Below are 22,746 nucleotides of genomic sequence, written 5' to 3' on the forward strand. Positions count from 1 at the left end.
ACCATAGTGACTTTTTGTGTCGTTATTCCCACTTGCTCCACAAGTCCCTGTCGACATTTTGTGAAGAGTAAGCAAAGGTAAAAGGATTTGAAGTCAGTGGGTAAAGGTTGTGTTTATACATCTGTATTAGCCATTTAAGGAAGGGCCTGGCTTGGCAGTACGGGGCAGGGTCAAGACTGATTTGCATATGGCTGGATCTAAACTGGAGTGGCATGGTGAGCCCAAACATTATGGATTTAGGCCCAGATATCTGTACCGGGGTGCATGCATGACATTGTTCAGCATTCTGTCCATCAATTGTTCTTTTTGCATTAGCCATTTATCCTCATCAAAAATGTGCTTTGGTCCTCTGGTGTGACAGTATTGGATATTACGTTAACGTGGCTTCATGGAGATTAGAGATACGAAATAGCGTTACTGCAATGAATAATTTTCTTATTGCAGGAGAAATCATGTGGAAATGAGTGGTGGTACTTGTTAATGTGCTAGATAGAAGTCTCCTGTATTAGGAGCCCTACAAAAGGTCGGTCAAAAAAACTTCCTTGTGTATACAATGCAGTGTTAGCTAAATGTTTATATTGAGCAGGATATAGTAAATGTATGTAGCGGCGTTTGTGTTTTAAGATCTTTATGTATACTGTCTTCATGTTATTATTAGCATAATATAATTAACATTATTATCTTTATAGATTGTCATGCATAGCAATGTGCTTGGATCTGGTGCAGAGGTGTGTTAGTCTGTATGGAGAGTTGCCAGCCTTCAAGGAGATATTTCAGCCCATTAACTCCCTCCTCACTAACAAACTACAGTCTGCTGAGTTACCGAACCAGTTGCAGGTAAAAATTTATAAATTGTTTGTGCGGCGGTTTAGTAGGGGGGTGTGGGGCAGGGGTTGGGGAGAGTCGACAGATGACGGAATTGGTTTTATTTATTTAATTTTACCTATTCCGTCGTCTGTCGACCTTCCCCCCCCCACCTCCCAACCCGCCCCATCTCACTTACCTGAGCCGGCCGCCTCTGTTTAGAGGTGTACCCTCTGTAATCGCTCTTTACAGAATACAATAAGGCACTCCATGCAAATGATTGACATTGTACAATGCAGCCTTTCTACAGAGTTACAAATTAGACCGACTGTGGAAGGTGAATGTGTGAAATATATAATTATAACGAGAACTGTGATAGACTTACAATACTATTGGAGGTAAAAGGGATGGAAATTAATCATAAATGTAAGTGTGAAGAGATTCCAAGCATGTCAAGCCGAGAAATGCTGCATGATTTCTTCCTGACTTTCCTTGGTGAGGAACTCCAGAAGTGTAAACCCACAGTTGTAGTGTCTTTTCAAATATAGTAAACCATGATAAGGATACATTACATTACATGTGCTCCGCACCCGTCCATTGTCTTTGTTTCTGGAAGCAATCTTTTTAATTATTTAGTTTCTGTGAAACGGATGCAGCGTTTCAGGAACTAATCATTTTTATCATCTGGACCCAAATCAACACCTAGGCTTTCCTGTTTTCAGTTTCTATTTTTGGTAAATTCATGTTTTCAGTGTTTTCAAGTGATTTCAATACCTTAAAAAAACTGTTATCAGTGGTTACACATTTTCGCGCCACTAAAAACAACAGAAAAAGTGTTTTTCAGGTGTTTATGGAACGTTTTGCTTTTAATATTGCTTGCTTTCTGCACTTATGGAACATGGCATATAGACAGTGGACGTATAGTGTATATGAGGTCCAAATAGATTTTTGCAAATTAAACTTATTGTAGTACACCATACAATACTTCTTCAGCGAGTCTTTGGTCATGTGCGCTCGCTCTTTCCTTCCCATGTAAACTTCTGTGAAAAGGTCCTCTCAACATTGGCACTTGAGAAGGGCAATGCCAAAACAGCCAGTACACAATTTGTTAACTCTGGCGACTGACATAGCTTTCCATGCCAATACTGGTGAACTTGAAGATTACGATTCTCAGGGCAGGTTCTGCAACATTTGCATTGAGCTGGGCACTTATGCACTCAGAGTTATTGAAGAAGTCAAAAATGAAGCAGCCCTTTTGAAACTACGGAGGAAATTCCCCTTTACTGAAGGGATCTAGAACTTGTACAGAATACCACAGTGAGGTTTCATTGACTATAAATGCCATTGGTGGGGAAGGGACATTTCTATGCATCATTGCAAGCCATTTCTCATACATTGTAAAATAAAAGTTCCTGAATTGCTCTTCACCATTGCTTTGCTTACCACGTGGCAAGCACTCTAACATGGAACATGTTGCAGTGCCAAAGTCACTAAAGGTGTCGCCCAGTCTACTCTCAAGGAGATGTTTCACATCTACACCAATTATGTTGAACGCTTGTCAGACAAGGGGTTTTTCAGACTTTAGTTTTTATTATGTCCACTACAGCAGTTATGTTTTCCTGTAAAAATCTAATAAAACAACTTGTTTCACATCACTATTAATATGCCACCAAAGATCCTCACATTTCTAGCCTTTGGCATCATCACTCACCAAAAATTCTGCAAACGTTTGCCACGTGGATATTATAGCATTCCTAACCCCTTGGACTGAGAACCATCAGCTAAAGGACACAGTTGGGGTGACTCTTTCTTTGATGCCACGCAAACCTGAAATTATCAATATTTGCGTTTTAGTTCCTGCGCATAAGAAAACAGTGCACCAGAATAGATTAAAAAGTCAATAGCATCCCTCATGAACTCTGAAGATTGTAAAGATGCGTTCAGCATACCATCTAGCAAGTAGCAAGGAGATCCTACAGGCAATCACTTCAGCTCGGGTATCATTTTTGACAGGTCATCACACAACTTTTTCATATACGTAGCTGAATCACTGCAAATACAAACAATATCACTCCAATCTTTGTTAAACTCGGAAAGAACCTTTTTTTGCAGAGCATTCCAAGTGAAACTGCTTTCCATGTTTTCCAAAAGTCTGGTGTCATGTTTTCACCACTATCCCAGATGCTTGGTGATAGCGCTCTTTATACATATACTTGTCACTATACCTTGCATTGAATGTTTAAAGCCTGAGGTGTTGGCAATACACCTACTATCAATACTGACCCACTAGAAACTGTGGGTTGATGTATTAAGGGGTTTTACCCATTCTCTGTGGGTAAATGTGATGACAAATATTCGGAAAGATTCTTATGAAACCAGCCATTTTATCAGTGAAAGATTCAAACGCAGCCAAAATATCAAATATGATTTTGATATTTCTTGATTCTCTACAGTTTATAAAATAATTAAACGAGACCTAAACAGGCTTCTAAACCCTGCATTTTTAGATCAAACACCACAAAACTTAAAGAAGCAAAAGGAAGAAGAAACAATATTTCAGTGGCATCCCTAAACAACAAAACTCAAGCAGAATGATGTTAGCCTAGTCTTATTTACTGCTAGCTTGTATAACAAAGTTACATTGTATTGGCCCCTTCTGGAAGAAAAAGATAAAAATTACTCTTTCACTCTCTTTTTCCTTTCTTTGAATGGCATTTAGTTTGGGGTTGTGCAGGTGTTTTTTCAGTGTTTATATGTTTTTACTGGTGAGGGCTTTTTCTCTTTCAGTGGGGTTTCATCAGTTATAGGTTTAAACCTAAAACCCCACAGCCTATCAATACCCTACAGTCCCATTCACGCTGGGTGAGTTTAAACCAAACTTACCAATTGGTTCATCATAGTTTATCCTTTTTCTTTCAGTTATTCAGGGTTTGGCAAAATAATATCCGAATCTCCAAAATAACGCTAAAGAATGCTCTCTTCATATAACCAAATCAATAACACTAATAAAGACATACTCATATATGAGTTAATAATGCTTTATCTAAAATAATGTGATTGCTCATCAAGTACAATACAGCATGAATCATAGATCACCACACAAGAGAAACATCAGTGAAATATTAGCAATTGTACATCTCAAATGTCAGCCCAATGAGTGAGTGGATAGGTGTAGAGACAAAAGGATAAAGACATTTGCAAATTCAGAATATCATACTAACTGATCATACAAGGTTTCTAGGAAACTGAAAAGCTACCCTCTGGCCATGAGAGTAAGCAAGACGCCTCAAGAAGAGTTGAGGAGCATAGTTAAAGAGTAACGATCAGCAGAACAGCAGCCAGTCCATAGGATTTAGGAAACAGCAACACAGCTCTGTCCTCACGCAAAGTAAGAAAAACGCCTAACCAACCCCACAGTACTGTTCATTGTACCCCAAATTCACTAAATGTCCAACCCTCATTGTGTCATCTCACATAAATTCGTACTTTGTGATTAGTCCAAAATAAGGGGTGTTCAATCACACTACTCTCGATTTGCCTAACTTCATAATGTTCTATTGTTCTATCTTCGCACACTGTAATCACTCCCAGCATAGGAAACTCTAGTATCGAGCTTCCGTATTTGTACATCTCTCCATCTCACTCATGTAACTTTTTATTATAACAAATGTCCTCATGCTCCTCTCAGCAAGGAAGTTCCAGTTCTTGTTTTTATCGCTTCCTTCTCTGCGAAACCTTGGCCATCATCAGGAACTTTCGAAGGACAGATCACAACGTTCATTTTCTCCTCTCTACATTTCTAATATCCTATGCTAACTCTAAAATTGTTCATGGGCCTTTTCTGCAGAGCAGCAAACTACACTTCTAGGAAAGACAAATACATGCATTATTTATCATTTTATAAAACTCCACTATTAAACGCGCTTTGAATGCATTTACTTGTTTTCTTTTCTTACGTGCTGCACATTTATTTTCTAACTATTAGTGAAGAATAAACTCTCGACTTTTGACTTATTTTTTAGATTAGTCGTGTGGATTTGCTGCGGCCTATTCTAACACACCCAGCACGCGCTTGCACAGTTTTAATCTTTCCCCTTTAGTCTTGCTCAGTTAGTTTTACATGTCTTTTGATCCGTAGTTTACCACAGAGGAGTTCAATCCGAGCAGGCTTTATTTCGCGAACACCCTGCTCCTTCAATATGCACCACCAAGAGCAGCTTTGAAGGATAGTGGAGACTGGACATGGGGTACTGGTTAAGAAAATGGTCAAAATGGCTTTCCCTCTGTGAGTCCCACTGGGCCAGGAAGGATCAGCCTTCAGGGACAGGGAGCCGGGCAATATGGGCTGGTGGAAGACCTCGCCCAAGCTGAATGTTTGAGAGTTTTTGGATAACATTGCCTCTTCGTCAAGATGACGGCGTGGCACAGGAGACAACGGCCACTCTATCCCAGGGCACAGGATGCTGGTGTTAAGCTCATGAGAGAGCAGTGTCTTCAGCCTTGTGTCTTAAAATATTTTGCACTGGTTGAGAATGTGACCGATTTAGTAGTGGGGGAGGCAGGTTTAAGTGGTCCAGTTGAACTTCTGATCCACCCTCTCAACTGAGGATGGCATCTTTGGCTCTGCACCTGTGCTTACTTCCCAAAATGGTGGCAAGACGTGGGAACCTTGGCGAATAACCATTCTATTCTTGATCACAGAATAGTATATTGAAGCCCAAGGGAGGAGGCTGTATTATTCCTGCAGTTAAAAGATGATTTGTGTGTTTGCCCAAGACTTTAAACCTTTGCAGAGATTTTTGGAAAACTCAGTGCATTCATTGATTCTGCTGACCGTTATCGCAAGTGTCTACGACCCAAGAATTCTGGATGCATCCGATAGATTATTAGCAATGAAGTGTAGCTGATATTACCGTCACATACCCCTCCCCCACCCTCCCCCTCCCCCCTCGAGTTGCAAACTTGGTTAATATTTATAAGAGAAAAATGTCAGGTATGCGGATTCCTAGGTTTTTATTGTTTTCCAGAGCATCAACAAAATTCTCCTTGACCTGCATCACACTACAGAACACCAGCAGGTGTCAGTTACCAAACACATGTTCTGTTGAAAGTTTAGGAATGCAGGAAAGATGCATTTAACACTGAGGCTTGTGAATAGTACCCTCAAGCTGAAAGTGGTGCAATTTCAACGTTACTCGGTATTACTGTGGTCTGATGAGATGCCTCTTCCTCTGACTGCTTTGGGTCACTTTTCGACTTTTTAATGGTATTCCCAAAACGAAGCAATTTCTTTTGTCATTTGTTTAGTGTTAAAGGTCTTCCTTGTGCAAGATATCTTTGATTATGTGCCACTCGTACCTTTTTGGTATTAAAATCATGATAATAGTGATACATTCAGGGCTAATTCCCACTCTTCTTGTCTGTACGTTTACTTAGCTTAATTTCTGCAGAAGCTGATTAAACTGTAGAATTATGCAGAGAATTAAGGAGTAAAGGTGGTTGTATTTAAGTCTTGCCTTATCAAGAAGGTTCTTAATCTGTTCCAGATGTCACATCTCGAGGGGGTCAAGATATTCATGCAAACAATGATGGTTAAGGTGGTAGGCACATGTGCAGAGATATCTATCTTCCTCGCTCCACTCAAGCATAGGTGCAGCTGCACATTCATAGTAGTATTTGAGCAGTCAAAGCAGTCCCATTGCCACTAAAATAGTTCCCCATTGGCCATATCCGCATTCACATATCCTTCGATCAGGCGTTTTTTTTTCCGCTCGACTACACGCCACAATAAGAGCACAGTTTTGCGCATCACGCAAAACTGAAACACATCCCAAAGAGGCCACAACACGAAGCCACATCTGTCCAGCCAAGCACAATCTACGGAATAGCACGCTGTCTGTCCACCAAAGCACCTCAGTGACTCAGAGGGGTATGTAGCGCTATGTAAAATGCTACTACAATACAAAATGGAAATAATATAAGCCTCTGTGCCACGATTCTGGATTTGCATCCGACTGTTGGAAGTATACCCACATTTGTACTGGAGTACTTGCAGACAAGCAAGTTATGCTCAGGCTTCCTAGAACGCATAGTGACTACACTTCTGTTGCATCAAAAGCTTGAGACAAACAAAGTGAGCTGTTGTAGTGAAATATCGATCAGAAATCAGTGATGCTGAATAGACAGGTTGCAGCCAATAAGAAGCATCTTGACACAGCAGATGTTTATCCTTACGTCTTTATGACCCTGAACATATTTTTATTTAGAATCTATAGTTGGAAAGTTTGGGGTCAAGTGGTCAGCTAACTTAACCAGTGAGATTCAGTGTCTCTGACTACCACGTTAACTCTCACTTGCTGTTGGTTAATCCCCTCGAAACACAAAGCTCTTTTTCACCTGCTAGCCTTACCTACATTGGAACTGAATTTATTGTTCCTCCGAGGGGAATAGTTTATTAGGCACTTTACTAAACCCCCAGGTAAATGATTATTCTGAGACCTTGTAGGTTTTGGGACTTGTGTAGTGTGACCCTAGATGGGAAGCAATGGCGCGCTGGAAGTTACTTCAGTCAGTACAATTCTTGAGGAAATGAACCAAGAGAGAGCAGTCTAATAATGCCAGTATATACCTACTTTTCCTTTCGGGGGAAATTAACTGTTAAAATTAAATGCAAGTTTTATTTGTGAAGAAATGTAAAATCCCCCTTCGGTCCCCATCTAGAACAACTACTACTACAATCATCATTCCAGTCAAAGAGCTGGTGGTTGAATCATTTCTTCAGCGTTTTTATGTAAATCTTTTTCTTTTTTTTTTATCGTTTGTTTATGTACTTGTTTACCTTTTCAGAATGCCATACAGGATGTGCTGCAAGAGATACTAAGCAAATACAAATGTAATGATGCATTAGTATTTGAAAAGAAGAAACCGGTTCCTCTGAAACTGTATACACCGAAAATAATGGAAGTGTAAGTGTTATGTTATGTTATATATACTTCTATAGCGCTCGAATCACCCGGGGGCATCTCGGCGCTTAACTAGAAATATTCCTGAGACTGAAAAAGGACAAGATATATTAGAATAAAAAGGCTTTTAGCTGTTTCCTAAATGTGCTATAAATAGCAATTTTGCGGAGGGGGGTCTGGTAACTCATTCCAGTATCTTGGTGCTAAATACGAAATGGATTTTCCTCCAGAACGACACAGCCTTATACGCGGCACTTGTAGGAGACCCCGCGCACCGGACCTAAGGTTTCTATTAGGTACGTGCTTAGTAAGTCTCTTTTGGAGGTATTTGGGGCCTCTACCATTCAGTGCTGTGTAAGTGAGACAACAGATCTCTTTCTCACTGATAGCCAGTGGAGTACTCGCAATAAGGGCGCCCATGCGGAGCCCACTGGACGATTCATTACCATCCTAGCTGCAGTATTTTGAATCACCTGTAGTTTGCTCAGCAAGGTCTCTCCTACCCCTGCCATCAGGGCGTTACCATAGTCCAGGCGACTGATGACCATAGCCTGGACCAAGGTTTTGCGATGGATTGTAGGCATGAAGGGAAGATTTTACGCAGCAGACGCAGGCTATAGTAGCATGAGCTGGTCGTCCCGGCTATATGGTCTCTCATAGATAGAGACTGATCTAGTTTTAGCCCGACATTTTTGACACATTGAGTAGGAACGGGGGCAACTCGCAATTGGGCGGGCCACCAGTCATCAGACCAGCTGGCTGTGGCTTTGCCTATTAGCATTAACTCGGTTTTGCCGGGATTCAGCTGGAGACAGTTCTGCGTCATCCAACTGGAGATTTCAAGCATTCCTCTGGCAAACCGTGCTATCTCTGCTACTATGTCAGTGCCAACCGAGAAAATAAGCTGAGTATCATCAGCATAATGGAGCCATATAAATATTAAATAGGGTCAGGCTTAGGCAGGAGCCCTGAGGTACGCCTGTGTCTAAGCTGATTGAATCTGACAAATGTGGACCGAGCATGATTGTTTGTGTTCTCCCTGTCACAAAATTTCGCAACCATTTTAAGGCTGTTCCCTGGATACCACAAGAGTCCAGTCTCTCCGCTAGCATTTCGTGTGAGATGGTATCAAATGCTGCGGAGAGATCTAGTAGTATCAGTATTGCCGAACCCCCTTTATCTATTTGTAGCCTGAGCGAGTCCGTGACTGCTAAAATAGCAGTCTCGGTGCTAATACCCTGTCGGAATCCCGATTGTGATGGATCCAGAATTTCGTTTAGCTCTAGATATTGGCTTAGTTGTTTATTGATCATGCCTTCCAACACCTTTCCCAATAAAGGTAAAAGGGAAATCGGACGGTATGTTTCCAAGTTCTCGTGGGTCTGCCGTTGGTTTCTTCAAGATAGGACGCACAAATGCTTCCTTCCATGTTCCCGGAATATTCCCAGATTGTATAGATGAATTATACAGTTGGAGAATAACTGGCGCACAACTGGTGGCTAAAAGAGCCATCGTCTTAGGTGGACAAAGATCAGTTGGTGAGCCCGATTTAACTGAGGCAAGTGCTTTAGAGACTTCCTCAAGAGTGATTGGGGCGAAACAGTCCAGAGTACTTCCTGTCCTTTTTTCCAAATCCCGGTATCAAGAACTTGCGCAGTTTTAGATGGGAAGTTCGCATAGATTCTAATGATCCTATCTTGAAAATGACTAGCTAGCTGATTACAAAAATCTTGCGTTTCCAAGGGGGATTGCCTGCAAGCATGAGGAGATAAAAATTCTTTTAATATGCTGAAAAGGGCTTTAGGGGCATTAGCAGCACCTTCAATTTGGTTAAAAATAAATTGACGTCTTGCCAATTTTAAATTGAGATGATAGGTGGTCAGGGATTGTTTATACTGCATTCTATCTTGCGTTGCTTTACTGGCACGCCAGACTCTCTCCAATCTTTTGCATTTGGACTTTTCCGCCCTAAGCTCGCTGGTATACCAGGGGGCTGACGGGCGGTTTTGCAACTGAACCATGTTTTTTTTAGGGATGACTACATCCAAGGCAGTGATGAACGCCTTGTTGAAACCCTCCAGCGTTAACTCATTTCCCATCTCCATTTTCCCCTTCTCTTATTGAAAAGCCTCCTCAAAGAGTTCGACTGAAAGATTGCACCAAGGCCTAAGCATAGTTTGTTTCTTAACCGAGCTTAGGGTTGGAGTCTTAAGGCAGGACAGCTTCATGGCAAAACTGACCATAGCATGGTCTGACCATGTAAGAGGCTCTGAGGGGCTACAGGTTAGATGATCGATGTTAGAAAAGATACGATCTAACATGTGCCTGGCGATATGGGTAGGACCAGTCACTCTTTGGGTCAGGCCAAGCATATCGAGAGTGAACATGAGTTTGTTCACCTCCATGCTCATTGGGTCTTCCCCATGGAAGTTAAAATCCCCCAATAGGAGGAACTTATTTGCAGCAAGCACGTGTATGGCAATTAATTTGGTCAGTTTATCCGCGAAATCAGTTTATGAGCCCGGGGGGGTGATATAATAAGGCTCCATTCCAGCTATTTGTGGGTGAGGTTGTTATCTTGAAAATTCCTAATTCCATACTATCATTTCTTAGTGTGGATATCCAGTTTATTGAAAGATGCTTTTTAAATGCTATCGCTATCCCGCCACCTGTCTTTCCCTCTCTGTCCAGATGCAAAAAGGTATACATCTCAGGAATGGCCGCTTCAATCAGTGGATAGTTAGTGGGGTTTAACCATGTTTCCGTAAAAAAACATATGTCTGGAGTGTGCACTTTAACCCACTGGCCTTTTGCTCCAATAGGTTGTTCCTAGTCTCAGGGCCCGCTAATATCTGGACACCTTGAAATTGACAGTAGGTACAAGCCACTGGGCCCTCCAGTATGCTAGGGAATTTCTGCTGACAGCACAAGTGGTTCTGGTGATTGTCTGGCTCCCTCCTACTGAGCCTCCGTAGGAAACTACCAGAGTAGGAAATACGAGAGGCAAGGGGAATATTTGCCTTAATTCGGGCAGGGTATGTGGCCTCTGGGTTCGGTCGGGTGCGGAAGGCGCGCCAGCAGCACGCCCGCTGCGTGCGCGCACTGACAAGCTCATTTATGCCCGCAGAAATGTTCCCACAACTAGCCCGCCACCCTGCTTTACCCGCAAGATGGCCGCTCGCTCCACCGGCTGCTTCTGGGGTAGTTGGGTATCTTCACCGCCCAGCGCCTCGATCGGCTGAATACGGTGATTGGGGGGGAGGTGTGGAACAGCCTGACAGTTGTGCAAAAAGTATTAAAAGAAGACGATTTTAAAATAGAACAACAGTGCAAGTTTAGGCAGTGCAAGGGTTTCAAATACACTTCTCCCGGCTTTCCGCTTCAGGAGAATCTAGTCCTGCGCGTGTGCACTGACACGCTCATTTATGCCCTCAGAAATGTTCCCACAACTAGCCCGCTACCCTTCTTTACCCGCAAGATGGCCGCTCGCTCCACCGGCTGCCTCTGGGGTAGTCGCGCCAGCAGCACGCCCGCTGCGTGCGCGCACTGACAAGCTCATTTATGCCCGCAGAAATGTTCCCACAACTAGCCCGCCACCCTGCTTTACCCGCAAGATGGCCGCTCGCTCCACCGGCTGCCTCTGGGGTAGTCGGGTATCTTCACCGCCCAGCGCCTCGATTGGCTGAATACGGTGAGTGGGGGGAGGTGTGGAACAGCCCGACAGTTGTGCAAAAAGTATTAAAAGAAGACGATTTTAAAATAGAACAACAGTGCAAGTTTAGGCAATGCAAGGGTTTCAAATACACTTCTCCCGGCTTTCCGCCTCAGGAGAATCTAGTCCTCACCGTAAAACCTGCCAACCTTTGCTTGGTGTTTCGACACAATTGTGTTTAGATTGAAATAACTAGTGCAAATGCCTCCACATGGACTGAAGTGCACAAAAAAGTGATGGATGGATGCTTGAATTAATGTCAGCCACTGCTAATTACTCCGGCCTCCTCCCAGCCCATCACTATTTTGCACACCAGGACATCTCATTTTGGACCCACTGATATGCAAATCAGTCTTGACCCTGCTCCAATGGTAATAGTCCAGCCTGAATTGCCAGACCAGGGCCTCCTTGAACAAGAATGCAAACAACCAGCGCGACGGGTATGCCCTGACCTAGATCCTGTGCCCACTGTGCCACTGGAACCAAGCTACACCCGACTGGTCTTGTGAGGGTTGTGTTGCTGGTCAGGGAGGGCCTGGCCTAGCAGTTCGGGCTGGACTGTTCCCACTAGAGCTGGGTGAAGACTGATTTGCTTTGACTGAAGTCAACTTGAGGTGGTATGGTGTGCAAAATTACGATGTACTGGGTTGCGGCCCAAGTATTTACCAATGACTGATATTAATTCAAACATTCCATCCATCACCGCTTTGTATTCTTCAGTCCGCATGGAGGCATTGCAACCTACAGCTATTGAAACTGATAAAACGTGCACACTCACTTGTCCTTTTGAGGGGTCTGAGAAGCACTGCAAACTGATCAAGGTCAAATCAGCTCGTCCGTTTCAACACTTCTGTGCCACTCCTCTAGCCAAATAAGAAGAGGTTCTCCATCTCAGGTGATAGGAGCCCTCTTGGGGATTGCTTTCAGACCTAAGGAATATTACACACAACACAAAACCGTGTGAGCAATAAGGTGCTGAGGGATACTGTGGGTATATCCCATGTAATACTTGTCTTATAGCGGAGTTAGGGCTCCCCTGTCTCATATTGTGGAGAATCGGAGCTAGGAATAAAGTAAATGCTCACCATTTCCCTCTGTTGCACATTGCCCCTATTTCATCTGTTGAAATACGGAGCACTAACTATTGTACAGTTTTCTCCACTGTACAGTTGGCCCCTAATTGCAACCTGTAACAGGGTAGTGCAATATTAGTTTGACTTTTTCTTAGTTAAAGTAAAGATTTTGGGTGCTAAGGACAGAAGTCATGAGATATGAACCCCTTCTTGGCCTTTATGCCTATGGTGGTGTAATTGTTTAATGTGGCCATTGCATTCCTAAGTATTCAACATTCTCTTCTAATCTGTATTTAGTGAGTATCCTTGCTATAGTTGGTTCCACATTACCCATCAGAAATATTTCTAATGTACAAAAAATGGCTACTGTGATGTTAAAGCTGCAGCTAAAATGTTCTACTGTGACCACCTGGCCAGGTCAGACTATTCCTCAGGTTGACGCAAGTTGACATCTGGTTCTGCTTTGCCATTGTTTAATCTTCTAGTTGTGTATTTACTCTGTTGCTGTCATTTCAGCCTAGACTTCACTAAAAAACAAGGAAGCAGCCGAGAAGAGCGTGAAAGGAAGAGATTGATTCACAAACACAAACGTGAATTTAAAGGAGCCGTGCGAGAAATCCGGAAAGACAGTCAGTTCCTAGCCAGACAGCAAATTTCAGAAGTTATGGAAAGGTAATGGGATTTCTGTTCATTGATATTGATACTGAGCAAGTTTGTAAAGCGCAACATATACCTGGAGGCATTGTGGCGGTATCTGTGATCAATGGAAAAAGAGAGACCTAGTTAGAGAACAGACAAGTTTTTAAGAACTTTCTGAAAGCTAAGAGAGCGGTTTAGGAGTTCAAAGTTTGGGAAAGACGGCTCCATTCAAGGGCAGTACAGCTAATAAAGCTCCTGCCTCCCCAGGACATCCGCTTATAGGAAGGAACCATCAGATTTTACTATTTACTATTAATTTAAGACAAATGTATTTGAAAATTGGGGTGTGGTTGCTGAAAACCCATGTAATTTTGAGTATTTTTGGAAAGGCTATTCTTCATGTATTTAAGCTTGTTATCTGTTTGCATATCATACTATGACGTAGCCTAAAGGCCTGCAGTCATGGGTTAGTAATTAAGTACTCCAATAAATGTGTTTATTACATTTTTTTATAAGTGACTGTGCTTAATCTATTGTCAAAGTTAGGTTTGAGGCATGTGAGCTGTAGATCACATGCTTTGCATAGCCTGTCATCTAGTTTTGGGTCCGGATGTTTGCACTTTGTTTTTGTTCAAAGAAGTCTTTTCCAGTCACGAGGTAGGCGGCGACTCCTTTTGGTGATCGTGCACATGGGCATCAACTCCATTGTTAGATTGTTTTTTTCTGCAATCTGGTTCGGATGTGAATTTCTGCGCTCCCGTTCGGCACCGTTTCTCGGGTTCCCTTCGACGCGCAGGCCACTACCCTCAAAGGTATTGTGTCTCGATTGCGTTTCCCATTTTCAGCGTATCGTCCAGACTCAAAGACCTTCGATCGGTAAACTCGTGGAGGGCTGTTGGGCCTACCCGCGCTGGGCTCGCTAGCAGTCGATGGAACGGACTCCATTCAAGCTTTGTCCAGGGTGTCGCGCCAAGTTTCCGCACATCGACCTGCACGAAGTGTGCAGCCTCTGTTTATTCCCGGAACATGACGAGCGAGACTGCAACGCGTGCCAATCGTTTCGATTGAAGAAGACGCTTCATGACCGTTGGGCTCGTCGTCACGAGATGCAAAATCAGGGTGGCTCCGTACCGGACATCTTAGGCGAAGAATCCAATACAGAAGAACTACATGCTCAAGGAGCCGAGGAAGCACAACACATCTCCGAGGTCGAATCTGACATAAAAAAAGAGGAGCGAGTTACACCGGGTCAGCGTACCGTGAGTACAGAATCCCCCTTGCCCCAGCAATACAAGACCAAAAAGGATCCGGTCCTTCCTCTGCCTATGGGCCAAGGTCGGCACCGAGAAAAAGTTTTGGGTGCCCGCTATCGGGCCTGGTGCCGAAACACAAAGAAAAGCCTTCCGGCTCGGACTCAAGTCGGTCCCATGCCGGTGACGAGCCGAAATCTTCGGCGTCGAAACCAAAGCATGTCATGGTCACTATTCCACCGTTATCGAGGAGCAAATCTTCGGAGCCGAAACGTTTGACACCGAAAACGGCGGACAAAGACAAAAAGACTCCACCAAAAGATCCTCGGTCTGACGTTCCACCTTTGGATCCAAAATAAAAAGAGCTTGTTATACACCCAGAAACTGGACATATCCATGCCAAATTGCCTGAAAAACGGTAAATGGGCCTACAGGAGGATTACCACATTGCTCTGAAGAGAGAAAATGTGGGTACTAACCCTGCACCACCTTACATTCCACCTCATTCGCCCACTGATCCCAACTTACTCATCACACCCATAAGTTCACCACCACCACTATCACCTGACCCACAGGATGAAGGGGAAGGGGATGAGAATAGGCCACAGTATACTGACCCATGGGATGACTATGACACTGACCCAAACACGGATAATGACCCTGATTTATATACGTCCAGACCCTCACCACCCGACCACAATATAGGATACATTGAGTTTTGCAGCGTGAATCTTTCTGGATTCACTATGCTGTGCATTATTCCGCGATCTTGTGGTTGGGTCCGGATTCGTAGTCTTTTCTTTGTTTTTTTTTTTTTTTTTTTTGTAGCCCAGGTGGGCGTCGACGTCCACCATTTGGTGCACCTCCCGTGACGTCGTCGTGCTTCCTGCGGAAGTCCCACCTTTGGGGCGCCATCTTCAGATTCTTTTTTCCGCCGTTGGGTCTGGATCGTCATCGGGAAGCTCCAGAAATTCACTCGGAGGAAGAAGGAAGAAAAGCGAGTTTCATCGATAGAATCAAGAGAAGACATCAGGAATAGAACAGATTTCATCAGGAGCGCGAAGAAAGAGGACCAGCGAGCCTTTTCTTCGACAGCCTTGGAGAATGCACGCTCAGAGACCCTGAGCGAAATGGACAAGACGCCATTCAAGTTCTGCCCAAACTGCCACCACAAGTTCGCGCAGAAAGACCAGCATCCGGTCTGCAACCTCTGCCTACCGGTGGATCACCAGAGTATCGACTGCAGCGCCTGCTCAGCCTTCGCGCCGAAGACACTCAGGGTGAGAGAGAGGCAGAGAAGAGCCAACGCCAACATGGATGGCAAAGGGAAACCCCCGACACTCTATGAGCTGGGCCTCGACACGGACGACGAGGACAACGTCGCCGAGACAGCCGAAAACTTCACGGTCGTAGAGACCGACAAGAAAAAAGAAGACGAGGTAAGAGAATCGTCGAGCGCAAATCAAAAAACACCTCGAAAACACGAGGGTGACTCGAGGAAAACTGAGTCAAGGTCCACGAAGGGAGCCCCGGCGCCGAAAACTTCGACGTCCAAAGGGGGGACTTCGGACAAAAGGCCCAGCGGATCCTTGCAAAAGGACTCCCTGGTGCAGAAAGACGCCGAAAGGCAAGGGTCGTCGAAATCATCCCATGAAACGGGCCGATCGACGCAGAAAGAACGTTCGACGTCGACGCAAGTTTCATCGAAAAGACCCGCGGTCGACGCCGAAAGTATCTCCGAAATGGAGAAAAAGAAGAGGCGGCTCGAGGCCGAAATGGAGAACATCCTTCAAAGGAAGAAGGAGTTCGACGCCAGGATGAAGGAATTCAAGATTCCAACGGTTTCATCGGCGGACGTCGTCGAGGTCGAAGACGAGTTCGACGCCGAAGGGCTGACAAGGGATCTCGAAGAAGAAGAGGAGCCCTATTATGAGGAAGAAGCCGAGGAAGAAGACCAATAGTCGTTCTTCGAATCGGCGGCATCTACCAGCAACGACGTCGAATGGCACGATCTCGACACCGAAAACCCGGAGGAGCCGTGGACACGTACCCCTCGAGGCCTTCGCCACCCGACGACATCGGGGTATACAATATGGTGGTGAAGAGCGCAGCACTGGCCTTCGGCGTCAAACTCGACGAGGAGAGGCCGAAAGCCGATTTTCTCGTCGAAACACTGCTCCCCATCCAGACTAGGAGTCAGTTCCTCCCCATGCTACAAAGCGTGATGAACCAGGGGAGAGAAGCCTTCAAGGAGCCTGCCACCTGCCGGTCGATCACGCCCAGGACAGAGAAGAAATATAAGCACTCCTCCCTGGACCCACCTTACATCAAGGGTAGCGTCACCGCAGACTCCATCATAGCCTTCACGGCCAGGAGAAGGGCCAACGTTCCAGCAACTTCGGGACCGCCTCCGGATAAAGAGAGCAGGAGGATCGACCTCACAGGCAGAAAGGTCGAGAGGAACGCCGCAATGCACTGGCGCATGGCGAATTCGAATGCACTCCTCAATAGACACCAATACCAACACTGGGATGAGATGGGGGAGCTAGTAAAGCACCTCCCCGAAGAATACCGCCAGAGAGCCTCTCACCTGGTAGATGAAGGCAAGAACATCGCCAACTCCTGTATAAAAACGGCGTTGGATGGGGCAGAGACTTCAGCAAGACTCATGGCCATAGGGGTCACAGAGAGGAGGCATGCATGGCTAAGAATCTCGGGATTCAAACCGGAAGTGCAGAACAACATCCTTGGCACCCCCTTCAACGGAGAGACACTGTTCGGAGCAACGGTGGACGAAAAGCTCACCCAGCTCAAGAAGGAAAACGAGACAGCGAGGTCCATGGGAGCCCTACAGCTGAGGGGGATGAGACGAGGTAATCCCTCGAGGAGACCCTACGGTAGGGGTGCAAGCCAGCAAGGGACATCGCACCAGGCGTTCCAACAAGGTCAGCAGGGCGAAGGTCACGGACAAAGTCAGCAGAAGCAAAGCTGGCAATATCAACCTCGGGGCCAGTCCTTTCGCGGGAGAGGGAACGGACGTGGCCAAAGGAGGAGAGGGGGCGATCAGCCCTCCTCGAAGTGACTCAGCACGCAAGAAGACGCCTACCCTCGTCAGGTCCCCAAGGGTGAGGCGCAAAAAAGTGGCATCAGGGGGAAGAGAAGATTCAGGAGCCTACGAGCATACGTCACCAGTAGGCGGAAGGCTGAGGTTCTACCTTCAGGAGTGGCGGCGTATAACCACAGACAAGTGGATACGGAACATCGTGCAGTACGGATACTGCGTAGACTTGGAGAAAAGACCTCCAAACAGGAAACCGAAGGGAAGACAGAGATCGGCCCAAGAACGGGCAATACTCAGAGTAGAAACGCGGAAACTCCTACAAAAGGGAGCCATAGAGGCAGTGCCGTTCGGGGAACGCAACAAAGGGGTCTACTCAAACTACTTCGTGGTTCCGAAGGTAGACGGAGACCTCAGACCCATACTGGACCTCCGTTACCTAAACAAGTTCATAAGAACGCAAAGGTTCAAAATGACTTCACTGCAGGAGGTACTGCCACAGATAAGAGAAGGGGACTTCATGGTCACCGTGGACCTCAAGGATGCCTACCTTCACATCCCAATAAACAGAAGGCACAAGGGCCTTCTAAGATTCAACATCGAACAGGAACACTACCAGTTCACAACCCTGGCCTTCGGATTAAAATCAGCGCCAAGGGTCTTTACAAAATGCCTGTCGGCGGTAGCGGCACACCTACGAAAGCAGGGCATACACGTATACCCATACTTGGACGACTGGCTGGTCAAGGCAAACTCACGCGAGAAGTGCGAGAGGCACGCAAAACGCGTAACAGACACCCTCACAAATCTGGGATTTTCCATCCACTGGGGAAAATCATCGCTGGAACCGGAACAGGTAAAGATTTTCCTGGGGGCAAAGATCAACTCCCTCAACAGTACAGTAGTGCCCAGCGACAGGAGGACAGATGCCCTACTGAAGGAGACGCAGCTCTACCAGAAGGGGCGAGCTCTGACAGTGAGGGCGGTGAGCAAGATGATGGGGATGATGGCGTCCTGTATCCAGCTGGTGCCGAATGTACGCCTGCACATGAGACCATTCCAGGAATGGCTGCAACAGCAATGGTCACAAGCAAACGGAAGTTGGGAGGATCTAGTGGTTGTTACGCACGCAGTGCAGGAGGAGATAACTTGGTGGAACAGAGACAACATAACGGGGAGAAGCCTGACACCACCAAGCCCAACAGTGACCATTACCACGGACGCATCGCAGAAGGGATGGGGAGCGCACATGGACAACCTCAGAGTGAGGGGTCTATGGGCTCCAGCAGACGCGGTCCGCCACATCAACTACCTCGAGTTGAAAACGATACTGCTAGCCCTGAAGGCATTCCAGAGACACCTGTGCGGCCAGAGGGTGTTGGTACAGACAGACAACACCACGGCGATGTTCTACATCAACAAACAAGGGGGGACACAGTCGTTTCCCCTCTCATCCCTAGCTCAGGAGATTTGGAGATGGGCCATACCTCTCAAGATAGATCTACTGGCAATTCACCTACCAGGGAAGGACAATGTGGAGGCAGACTGGCTGAGCAGGCAGACGTCAGCATCGCACGAGTGGGAGCTCAATGGCCAGGAAACGGAGAAAATCTTCCGGAGATGGGGGACTCCCACAATAGACCTATTTGCAACACGCCACAATGCAAAATGCCAAAGCTTCGCGTCCAGGCAACCAGATCAGCAATCCAAGGGAAATGCCCTATGGATAAGCTGGTGGAGGACATTTGCCTACGCCTTTCCACCGATACCCCTGTTGCACAGAGTGCTCGACAAGTGCAGAACCAGCAACATGACTCTGATCCTGGTGGCCCCACAGTGGGCGAGGCAGACATGGTTCTCACAGATTCAAGAAATGGCGCAAGGCAATCCGTACAGGTTCGAGAGGAGAAAAGACCTGCTCTCAATGCAAAACGGGGAGGTCCTGCACCCAGAGCCAGAGACCCTCAACCTAGCAGCATGGCTCCTGAAGACCTAGAGTTCGCACACCTAAGGTTACCTCAGAGCACTATGCGAGTGCTACGGGAGGCAAGGAAACCTACTACAAGAAAGTGCTACAGCGCAAAGTGGAAGAGATTCACGGTGTGGTGCAGGAAAAAGGGCCTGCAAAACAGAATGACAAGAGACTCAACTGTGCTGAGGTACCTCACACACCTTCTAAAGAGTAACCTCTGCTCGAGCTCCCTAAGGGTGCACCTAGCAGCGATCGTTGCCTACACCAGAGGTGAGAAGGGTGGAAGTTTCTTCAGCTCGCAGGTGGTGAAGAGATTCATGGAGGGAGCCAAAAGATTGGCACCCCCGAAAAGGTTGCCGCCGCCGGCATGGAATTTAAACGTGGTTCTGACGGAGCTCATGAAGGCGCCGTTTGAACCCATTCACAAGGCCAATCTACAAATGTTGACGATGAAAACTGCCTTTCTAGTGGCCATAACCTCACTACGCAGGGTGAGCGAGCTTCAAGCACTAACGCTACAGGAGCCCTACATTCAAATTCACAAGGACAGGGTAGTCCTGAGGACGGACCCACACTTCATGCCCAAGGTAGTGTCGGCGTTCCACATGAATCAGAGTATCCAGATACCGAGTTTCTTCCAAAACCCGACTACAAACGCAGAAAAGGCCCTGCACACCCTCGATGCCAGAAGAGCGGTGATGCACTACATTGAAAGAACCAAGGAACTCAGGAAGTCGAAGCAGCTGTTTGTGTCCTTTGCTACTAGCTTCATGGGTAGACCAGTGACCAAGGGCACCATCGCTAGGTGGATTGCCCTCACTATTCAATTCTGCCACAAACAGGCTGGACAGGAGCTAACGGAGGGGCCCCAAGCTCACTCCACAAGGAAGAAGGGGGCCACAGTTGCCTTCCTGGCAAACACGCCCATCCAAGACATTTGTCTCGCAGCAACTTGGGCATCTGTGCACACGTTCACAAAGCACTACTGCGTGGACATTCAAATGAATAAGGAAGCACAGGTCGGACAGAAGGTGCTACAACACATTTTCAACGACCAGCGATCATCTTCCACCCAGCCACCACAAAAATAGGAAAACCGCTACAAAGTCTATGCACAGCATAGTGAATCCAGAAAGATTCACGCTGCAAAACGAAAAGTTTCTTACCTGTCGGTGTAGTTTTGCAGCTTGAAGATCTTTCTGGATTCACTAGCGAACCCACCCACCTCCGCCAGGAAGATGAGGCTGGAGGAAGAGGGGGTGAAATGGATAGGATCAAATAAGTGGATACGTACAGAAATATGGACAAAAGGATTAATCAATCGCCTAGGGTTAAAGAACAAAAAAAAAAAAAAAAAGGGAAAAAAGAACCCGAAGATGGCGCCCCAAAGGTGGGACTTCCGCAGGAAGCACGACGACGTCACGGGAGGTGCACCAAATGGTGGACGTCGACGCCCACCTGGGCTACAAAAAAAAAAAAAAAAAAAACAAAGAAAAGACTACGAATCCGGACCCAACCACAAGATCGCGGAATAATGCACAGCATAGTGAATCCAGAAAGATCTTCAAGCTGCAAAACTACACCGACAGGTAAGAAACTTTTCGTTACTTAACAGGGTTGCTCAGTGTCATGGGGTGAAGCTGCATATGGAGGCTTTAGAAGAGGATTTCCTATTCGAGACCCTAAGTTCCTCTCAGAGAGCAACTCGTACATGGCCAATGCTTAAAGAGATGTTGAAGCACACAGATGAGGTCTTTAAAGATCCTGTGAGGGCAGGAATCATCACACCTAGGGGGGAGAAAAAATATAAATCTGCACCTACTGACCCCGCCTACATCAAGGGTCAGCTGCCGTTAGACTCTCTTGTGGTTTCCAACGCTCGCAAGAGAGCTAACTCACAGACCACAGGTGAGGCCCCTCCTGCTGATAAGGAGTCCAAGTTAATAGATGCCTCCGGCAAAAGAGTAGTGTCGCAAGCAGCCACTCATTGGTGCATTGCTAATGCTCAAGCTTTGATAGCTCGATATGATAGGAAAAGCTCTGATGAGCATAAATCTAAGGCTAATGATCTTATCCGGTAGGGCAATACCGCCATCAGATGCTCCCTAGTCGCAGCCGACACAGCAGCCCGTGCAGTAAACACCAGCGTACTGCTACGCAGGCATGCTTGGTTGAGAATCTCAGGATTCAAACCTGAGGTGCAAGCCTCTATTCTCAACCAACCATTTGACAAAGAACACCTCTTTGTCCCAGCAGTTGACACCTCGCTGGAAAAAAATGAAAAAAAGACACTGAGGACGCAAAGTCCACGAGGGATTTGCAGCTACCTTCAAATAGGGGTTCCTTTCGTCGCTCCTTTTACAGGGTGGCTCCAAGAATATATCCACAGAGAAACCCTCCTCCTGTTACAAGGGCATCAACCAATTGCCCTCATCAAGAGGCTATTTTAGACGACGTTTTAGAGGAAACAACGGTAAGAGAAGAGGCAGAGACAAATACACACACATTTCCCCCGCAAATAACAAGCAGTGACTTCCTTCTGCTAAACCCCCCCCCCCCCCCCCCAATATTTCAATCTCTCCCAATTTCTCCCTGTCTGGAATACAATCACCTCAGACAAATGGGTTCTAAAAATGATCCAATATGGTTACTGACTGGAACTTACAGACACTCCCCCAAACGTTCTCCCAAGATCACACGCAATGTCACAAGAACATCTCACCCTTCTGAAGCAAGAAGTTCTCTCTCTGTTAGAAAAAGGTGCTATAGAAACAGTCCCATTACAATATCAAGGGGCCGGGGTATACTCCCTGTACTTCTTAATTCCCAAGAAGGATGGCTCTCTCAGGCCTATACTAGACCTCAGAGAACAAAATCTATATATTCAGTCGGACCACTTTCACATGGTGACACTCCAACAAGTGCTTCTGCTTCCTCAACAAGGCGACTTTCTGTCCACTCTGGACTTAAAGGACGCCTATTTTCATATCCCAATACACCCTGCTCACTGCAAATAACTCAGGTTCGTAGTAGCAGGCCAGTATTTTAGTTCAGGGTGCTCCCATTCGGAGTAACTATCGCACCCAGGGTTTTCACCAAATGCCTGGATGTAGTCGCAGCTCATCTACGAAGACAACACATTCACGTCTTTCCATACTTTGGCGACTAGCTCATAAAAGCCAGCTCGCAACAAAGCTGTCTATGTCACACTCACAAAACAGTGCAGTTGCTCCACGATCTTTGATTCACAGTAAATCTGTCCAAGCCCCATCTCCA

The 22,746-nt window shown here is 46.0% G+C and overlaps 1 protein-coding gene across 1 annotated transcript in view; it reads left to right on the forward strand.

Annotated features, from left to right (window-relative positions):
* Window positions 1-22,746, forward strand: part of NOP14 (NOP14 nucleolar protein) — a 213,187-nt gene that overhangs the window by 184,711 nt on the left and 5,730 nt on the right. The window contains exons 15-17 of the mRNA XM_085642502.1: window positions 690-837; window positions 7,651-7,769; window positions 13,068-13,223. Of these exons, the coding sequence (XP_085498628.1) occupies window positions 690-837; window positions 7,651-7,769; window positions 13,068-13,223 (423 nt within the window). The remainder of the gene's footprint in view (window positions 1-689; window positions 838-7,650; window positions 7,770-13,067; window positions 13,224-22,746) is intronic.

Source organism: Triturus cristatus, chromosome 2_2 (genome assembly GCF_964204655.1).
Source record: "Triturus cristatus chromosome 2_2, aTriCri1.1, whole genome shotgun sequence".
In the NCBI taxonomy this organism is placed as follows: Eukaryota; Metazoa; Chordata; class Amphibia; order Caudata; family Salamandridae; genus Triturus; species Triturus cristatus.